Source organism: Grammomys surdaster, unplaced genomic scaffold, assembly GCF_004785775.1.
Source record: "Grammomys surdaster isolate TR1022 unplaced genomic scaffold, NIH_TR_1.0 197, whole genome shotgun sequence".
NCBI lineage: Eukaryota > Metazoa > Chordata > Mammalia > Rodentia > Muridae > Grammomys > Grammomys surdaster.
Genome location: NW_021604642.1, coordinates 250,585 through 258,799, shown reverse-complemented (window position 1 = coordinate 258,799; position 8,215 = coordinate 250,585). Strand labels below are relative to the sequence as shown.

The following is an 8,215-nucleotide window of genomic DNA, read 5'->3' as shown; positions in this document are numbered from 1 at the left end:
TCTCAATCCTGCCTTAAGCCCTCAATCCAAGGTTGTGCTTGCTGGGGACCCCAACTACTTTATGACAATCATGATTTCTTTTCTGCCCAGCCAGGGCTGGAAGAAGTCTATACTAGCCTGGTGGTTGGGTAATAACTGGAGGGTATCCTCAATCGAAGTTGTACCCTATCACTGGGAGGTGTCAAGTATGCTGTTAAAAGCCTACATGCCAAAGTATCCTGAGCCACAAAGCCCATCTACATGCAGGGTTTACTCAAGTCATGAGAAAGGAATGGTGCTCCCGGGTATGGTAAAGCCAACACGACTGAAGCATTTTGTTTTTTTGATTTGCTCTATCCTGGCAGGAGCCCAAGGGGTAGAAGTTTAGCTAGGATAAGGGACATTCAGCAGGGATTTAAGGGTGTATGTGTGCTAGGTCAAGGGACTAGGTGTACTACATACAGAAACTAGATAAAAACATTAGATATTGGGATGGGGATAAAAACCAGAATGGACTGTTGAGACTGAATCCAATTCACCTTGACAGAAGCAGTGGAAGTGAATGTCATTGACCTCTGGGAGGGTAACAGGATGAGTGCAAAGTGGCCCCACTGGTGATTGCATCTTGGGTGGTGCTGGTGCTAAGGAAAGGTGATGGTTGCCAAATGAGGGCTCTGTGGCAAGAAACTGGATCTTCTGCATACAGTGCCTCAGTTTCTCCCTCTGTGTCAAGGTCTCAAGGTTTGCAGATAAAGTTTGGATTTGTGGCCCTGGAAGATCATCTACCTGTCTGATAGCTTGGAATGTGAGGGGAGGCAGGAGCAGAGCTTGCCTGAACATGGTGTATGCGTGTGTGGGGGATTGGGCCATGCCCCAGGACTTGAGCCATCACTGGCACAAAAGGAGTTAATGCCAGGGACCGCGCCCCCCCGTGTCCGGGCACGCGCAGCGCGCCCCCTTGGTGCGCGGGCACAGCAGCCAGGCTGCCGGAGAGCTGTTCTCGGGGATTCGGGTGCGGGAGCCCTTGGCCTGGAGGCGATATGGGTGGTCCGTGGCCCGGTTCAGTCGTTTGCAGCCGCCTAGGGAACAGGTGAGGCCGCCTGCTTCGGTCTCTCATCCTCTAGCTGCCCATACCTTTCCCAATCCTGTCCCCTCCCAATCCCGGGTCCCTCCACCTCCCCGGCCACTGGCTCCCATCCTTTTCAACCCTCGTGTTCTGCATAGGTACCCCTGACCTCCCGGCCCTCCCTTGCTTTCCTTCTCTCCTCTACCTCCTCCCTAAATCCTGCATCCCTATCATCCTTCCGCCCATGGTTCCTCTCTATCGTCCAGCCTGCATGCTCACCAAAAATACCCCTAACCAGAGCCCCCAGCCCCATTCCAGTATTGCACACTGCCAATACCCCCTCTCCTGCAGTGCACCCCCACACCCCTTCCATCATAGCATCTTACAGCTAGGTTCCCTCCCCCACTCTCTGCAGCCCCCCCCATGGAGGCCTTTATTCTAGCCTCCCCATTCTAGGGCAATTTCATCTTCTAATACCGTTCCAAACCCACATAGCCCCCAATACTGCAGTCCTCAACATCAGTCCATTCCAGCACAATGCCCCTTATCCAATACTGCTCCAGCCCCCGAAGTCCCCTTAGATGCCATTCTCATCCCAGCATTGCTGCCTCCCCTTGTCTTCTCCCAAATTGCAAGTTGGACCTGAATGGAAATCTTGGCCTTGGGAACTCACAGTGGGTCCTAGGGTACAGAGGGCATTTGGGGGTCGGTTGGTTTGTCTAGGTGTTCACCAGAGGGAGGGGCTGCAGCGAATTGATTCAACAGGGGAATTTGGCATTTGGCGCCGAAGGGTTACTGGAGAGGAAGGCCTCTAGAAAGGGTTAATAGAATTTGTGAGGTGGGGGCAGGATCGAGGGGGTTAATGGGGGGGTTGCTGGCGGGGAAGCTGTGTGAATGAGCGGTCTGTGCCCCAGAGTTGCCATGGAGACGGTGAATGGGGGGATTGTGTGAACTCAGCTGCGGACTAACCCCCCCCCCATATACACACCCACCCACTCCCTCCTGCCCCACCTCCCTACTCCTACCCCTTCCTTTCCCTTCCCCTCCTCCTCTCCACCCGGGTGCATTCTGGGCAGTGTCTGGGATCTCCCCACCCCATACTTTGCTCCCCATTTCCTCTAAGCCCCCATCCCTTTAGTCACTTTACCCGCCTGCCTGATTTTCTGCTTTCCTCTCCATCTTTCTCTTTCTCTCTCTCTCCCTTCCTCTCTCTCTGTCTCTCCCTCCCTGTCTCTGTCTCTCTGTCTCTCTGTCTCTGCGTCTCTGCCTCTTCCTCTCTCTCTCTCTCTCTCTCTCTCTCTCTCTCTCTCTCTCACACACACACACACACACACACACACACACACACACACACACACACACACACATTCTCATTCCCCTCCCATGGTGGCCGATTGCCGATTGCTGGTCGTTCCCAATCTCCCTCCCCCACCCCTTCAGCCACTTCTTAAAGGAACATGCCAGCAATCTCGGAAGGCGGGAGAAATGGGGGAAAACTAAATGTGACTGTGTGTGTGTGTGTTTGCACAGACAAGTGCATGTGTGCTCATTGAGTGTTTGTGTATCCATGTGGGACACACATGTCTGTGTGTCCGTGGTGTATATGTGTTGACTGTAACTGTGTCAGAAGGCCTGTGTGTCTGAGTGTGTTGCTATTTCTGTTTCTGTCTCCACCTATGTGTCACCATTATGCCACTTGTGTCTGGATATTTACCTATGCGGGTATGTGTGATTTTTGCTTCAGTAGGTGTGTGTGTGTGTGTATGTATATATGTATAATGTATCACTGTGTGGCCTCTGGCTGTGTGAGGCAGTCTGTCTTGGAATGTGGGACTGGATGAGGGGATCTCTGTGGGTTTGGGATGTATTTCTCTACCAGTGAATATTGCAGTGTCTGTGATCCTACCGTGGTCTTTCACTCCTTCTTTGAGTCTTTATGAGTTTATGAGTTCCAGGTGTATGTCTCTACACCCTGTTGTTTATTTTACACTGGACTAGCATCCACAGTGCCTAGTGTGCTCAGTAGATCCATTTTTGCCTTTGTTTCTGGCATTTGGTTTGAATGAAGAGCTAGGCAGCAGCAATGACAAAGGTTTAAGAACTCCGCAGCAGTGAAGGCTGAGGAGAAATGTCAAGGAGAAGGCGGGGCGGGGGGGTGACTTTGGACTTGGGTAAATGGCTCTTGTGCTCCCTGCCCTGCCTGAGGGTGAAGGGCATCTCTCAGTGGGACCCTCTGCTTGTCTGCTGCTGCTTTTCTTTTCTTACATCTCCGAGTCCTGGAGTGAAGTTGGCAGCCATACTGGAAGCTCCATTTCCAGCTCTCCATGTCACTACGTGCTCTGACTCCAGCAGACCTGGGGCTTGCCCCTGATGCTGGAATTGGAGTTAGAGGCTGAATTCACAATGGCATAACTGTCATCTGTTCATGCCCTTAGATTTTTTTCACACAATGACCAGACACATAAAATAGTTCTAAATAGCAATGGATCACCTGTGAGTCTCTGGACCCCTGGGCGTTTGAAACCTCTAATTGTGGGATAATAGACCAAGCCCACTGGGGTCCCAAAGACTGACCCTAGAGCCCTCACAGATCATCTTGGATGACACATGCTTCCCTCTTTCCACAGGCCTGTCTGGCCCTAAGGGAGCCCTCTTTCGAAGTGGTGGTGCTCAGAAGACCTGCTCTCTGCGTTGCTGGGCACCTGTAGGTGTCCCTCGAGAGCTCAGTTTTGAGGTTCAAGTCAGTGTGGCCATGAAGGGGCTGCCTATTGGGCTGATGCTGTGACCCTGGAGTCTTCCTCTCCTGCCAGTCCCCCTGCCCGGAACATGTGGCTGCAGCTTGGCCTGCCCTCGCTGTCCCTGAGCCCCACGCCCACAGTTGGCCGGAGCCTGTGCCTCACCCTGTGGTTCCTCAGTTTGGTGCTGAGGGCCAGTACCCAGGCCCCAGCACCCACAGTCAATACTCACTTTGGGAAGCTAAGGGGTGCCAGAGTACCATTGCCCAGTGAAATCCTGGGTCCTGTGGACCAATACCTGGGGGTACCCTACGCAGCTCCCCCGATCGGCGAGAAACGTTTCCTGCCCCCTGAACCACCCCCATCCTGGTCGGGCATCCGGAACGCCACACACTTTCCCCCAGTGTGCCCCCAGAACATCCACACAGCTGTGCCCGAAGTCATGCTGCCAGTCTGGTTCACTGCCAACTTGGATATCGTCGCCACTTATATCCAGGAGCCCAATGAAGATTGCCTCTATCTGAATGTGTATGTGCCCACGGAAGATGGTGAGTGCTGCGGCCAGGCACTGTGCCCTCCTTGCCTCCCGCCTGCCCTGTTGTGTTTGTGGCTTGCATGTGGTTGTGTGCCCTGCAGCATGCCGTCTGTCTGTCTGTGAAAATGCTTCTAACCATCACTCCGCTTGGCCTTTCCCCTCCCTGTTCTTCCCTCTCCCAGCATTGTCCGAGCTCCCATGTGTGAGTGACACTGATGCCAGAAGGGGGCTGGCCAGGCCTGAGAGCTTTGACAGGTCTAGGTCCAGTGCTGGATGGGGGTACCCTGGGGGAGTATGGGTGACTGCTGGCAGCTGCCCGCGGGAGGATGCTGGCTCCACCAGGCTCCCCTGTTGCCATTCCACCTGCTTCAAAAGGTGGTAGGTGTGTGTGGCTGAGGGAGCTGGGTGTGCGTGTGGGGGGGGGGGGCAAGCCTGGTTGGCGATGCTTAGGTGCCTCCTCTTCCACTAGCTGATGCCTCCTCCCGCGGGGGTCACATTAAGGTAAGTGACAGAAATAAGGAGATGGTGGGACAGGCTCTCTGCCATGTGCCGCTGCAGAGCAGCTCAGCTCTTGGGGCCTGGGTGGGGGGGATGCATGCCCCTGGGCAGAGGCCTCCTGTTATTTTTTAGTTTTTTATTCATTTTACAGTAAAGCGGATTTCCAAGGAATGCGCCCGAAAGCCCAACAAGAAAATTTGTAGGAAAGGAGGTAGGTAGCGAGCCGGCGGGGAGGGAGAGAGAGAGAGAGGGAGGGCTGCCTGCCCACTTGTCCCTGCCCCTGACGACCCAGCCTTCCTTCAAGTAGTCCAGGTTGAGAGGACAGTGAGCAGGCTTAAGGTCTCACCTCCTCTAAGCGCTCTAGCTGCTTTGTAGAGAGGATCCAGTGGCCTAAGGCAGGTTCAGAGCAGAAGCAGAAAGCCCATTGATACCAGTCTTCCCAGCTCCCCGAAAGAGAGCACCAAAGATAGAGCCAGTGGCTCTTTTTTTGGTAATACCTCAGAAGAAAACAGGCAGTCAAGCTGGAGCCAAAGGCTCCACCCTTTCCTTCAGCCAGTGCAAATTTAAGACCATCCCTCCAGTACCCTGTCCTGGGTTAAAAGTCTATACTTGACTCTCCCCCACTGAAGCATTTATTTGTTCTTCTGCGACACACCCTTCCCCCACCACCACCACCTCTGGGCAGAGCATAGTTGGAAGACCCAGGCTACTCCTGAGGCAGAAACTGGAAATCTCTGGAAACTGTAGACTCTAAAAGAAACCAATTTTGAATTCACCCTCCCGCTGAAAGGAATTTATTTTCCTGTACAGTAATGTTTCCTGTTTGCACACCACTTTATGTTTTCTGCAAGGGTTCTCCTATTTACCTCATAAATGCCTCTCCACATCTCGGGAAGCAAGCAAGGCAGGAAGCACTATTCCGATTTTACAGATGAGGAACCGAGCCCAGGGGAGTGACTTGCTGTATAAGGCCCTGTTGCCGGTCTGGGGCAGAGCTAGGGCCAAAACCTGGGGCTCCTGATACTCAGGAAATGTTCTTTCCACTGTAGCCCATGGAGGCAACTTCCACCTGGCCAATCCCATCTCCCTGAAACATAAAAGATCAGCTGTGGCTAGATTGGGCTAATTGGCTGTGGTAGCAGCCTACGGAGCAAGGACAACCACAACTCAGCCTCACAAGCCTTTGGCAAGCTTGGCCTTTGTTTTCCTTTGATGCTCTAGGGCAGGGTTTCTTCAGTGTCATTGGGATTCCTGGGAGGGAACAATCCCTACTGAATGAGAATCTCTAAGGACTGCTAAGAATCAGCACATTCAAAAGCCCAAATGGGGAGGGCTTTTGATTCACGCTGGAGCACGGAGTCAGACTTGCTGCCCTTAAGAACAGCGTTTTACCTCTTTACACCCAACCCAGGCCCTCACACACAGTAGGAAGCATGCAGAGGCTCTCATGCAAATGAAGGACCTCTGTAGTGCCTCTTAAGCAGCACTGCTTGTCTAGGAAGCAATCCCTGAGTGACCCCAGGCTTCTGCTGCCAACTCATATGGCATTCCTTTTGTTCAGTTTCAGTTTGCTTTGCTTTGCTGTGTTGTGGTTTGGTTTTGGAGCCAGGGTCTTGCTATGAAGCTCTTTATGGAGCCCAGGCTCAGAGGTCAGACTTATTTTTTTTTCTTTTTCTTTTAAGAGCCTCCATTTCCACATGGGAAGGCAGAAAGACCATTCTGGCCATAACCTTCCATTAACCATGTATTCAGGGAAAGGGTTTCAACACTCCTGCCACAAGTTACTTAGTGGGGTACAGTGGGGTGAGGAAGAGATTACTATTAACCACTGCTTAGGAAGAAAGATCTATCAGGGCTCCAGTAAGAGCCTGGGGCAGGCCAAGCTCATGCTGAGATTTTGGCCAGATTGCTGACTGGAAGCTGCCATGCACTGTGAATATTTTGCCAGTTGTAATTGTGAATGATGGGCAAGGTGCTGTTGGGCTGTGAAGGGATTCTAATCTTTCGTCTGAGGGAGCTCCTAGCCTGGTATTAAAACTGCTGGATCTCTTAACTCCATAGGCCAGTCTGGGAAGTGGGCTTTACACAGGATACGGGAGGGCATTTGATTGTTTAATTGTTCAGATCAGTTCCATATCAGGGGCCTATTAGCCATTTGAAAAAAGTTACTAATCTTGCCTCTTTGGGTACACTTTGTGTGTGTGTGTGTGTGTGTGTGTGTGTGTGTGTGTGTGTTGCACAGGGCAGGTGGGGTGGCCTATGTAGGATCCTCCATGCCCCCATGTGTTCGGGTGGTACCTGGTAAAGCCCATGGGAGCAAGGAATTGATAATCAGGGACATGCTAAAGGAGCAAAGGCATCTGTACAAGAGGGGGTAGGAGAAGGCTAGGATGTTGGATCAACCAAGTACCCTCAGACCCTCACAGAAGGAGCCACCAGAAGTGAAGGGTGTCCTGAGAAGGATCTACTCCAGCCCCTGCCTCCGTGGAGTTGAAAGGAATTGATGTCTAGGAATGAGTGGTGCTGTTTGGCGACTGATCCACTGTGTGGCTATATGGCTCATTGAGATTCCAAGAGCAAGTCGGGCAGGTGGTGAGCTAATGTGTTAAGACAGTAGGCGCCACTGGAAGTTCAGGAAGCCAGAGGCTGTTTCTGGTAGAGCTGGGGTTTTGCTATCTTGTAGTATGAGAGTAGTTCCTGTTCATAAGGATATTCAGTCACCAGAGTGCAGACCGACAGAGAAAGAGAGCTATTTGCTTGCTCCAGGTTGAAGGTATCCGTGATCATGGATGCAGGAGGGTAAGGTGTGGGGTGCCAGCGGAATTACTTCCATTTTAACACACTGGCCAGCAAGCAGGCAGTAGATCATGTCTTTTTATAGTCATTCCAAGATGTCCTTCTAGTCTCGTCATAACACGGAGAAGTGGTGCCAGCCTAACCTGCCTCCCCGCCCCGGGTTCTAAATGCCTTTCTTCTTCCTCTAGTCTCTCTGCTCAACTCTCCTTTCATGTTCCACCTCTTCTCTCATCTATTCCCTCCTTCCCTTTCCCTCGCCCCCGAAAGGTGGCATGATGCAGTGGAAAGACCATAAGGGCTTTGGAGTCCGGCAGACCTGGGTTTGATTCACACCACTAGCACTTCCTAGCTGTGTGATCTTGAGCAAGTCACTTTACCTCTCTGAACCTCAGTTTCCCCATCAGTGAAAGAGGAATAAGGATAGTGCCTACCTCGTTGGGATGTAAGAGTCAACTAGAGCAGCAACAGTAGAAAGTCTGGCATGTGGTAGATGTTCAGTATATGGTAGGAACCATTTCTCTCTCTCTCTCTCTCTCTCTCTCTCTCTCCCTCTCCCCTCTCCCCTCTCCCCTCTCCCCTCTCCCCTCTCCCCTCTCCCCTCTCCCC

General features: G+C 52.2%; 1 protein-coding gene across 4 annotated transcripts in view; it reads left to right on the top strand.

Annotated features, from left to right (window-relative positions):
• Positions 1-934: 934 nt before the first annotated feature.
• Nlgn3 (neuroligin 3) overlaps positions 935-8,215 on the top strand; it is a 23,153-nt gene continuing 15,872 nt past the window's right edge. For 2 of the 4 annotated variants that reach the window (XM_028770011.1, XM_028770010.1), the window contains exons 1-2: positions 935-1,069; positions 3,673-4,328. In XM_028770011.1, the coding sequence (XP_028625844.1) occupies positions 3,872-4,328 (457 nt within the window). In that variant the 5' untranslated portion in view covers positions 935-1,069; positions 3,673-3,871. Of the gene's footprint in view, positions 1,070-3,672; positions 4,329-4,964; positions 5,025-8,215 lie in introns of all 4 variants that reach the window. The other 2 variants (XM_028770009.1, XM_028770012.1) reach the window with 2 other exon arrangements.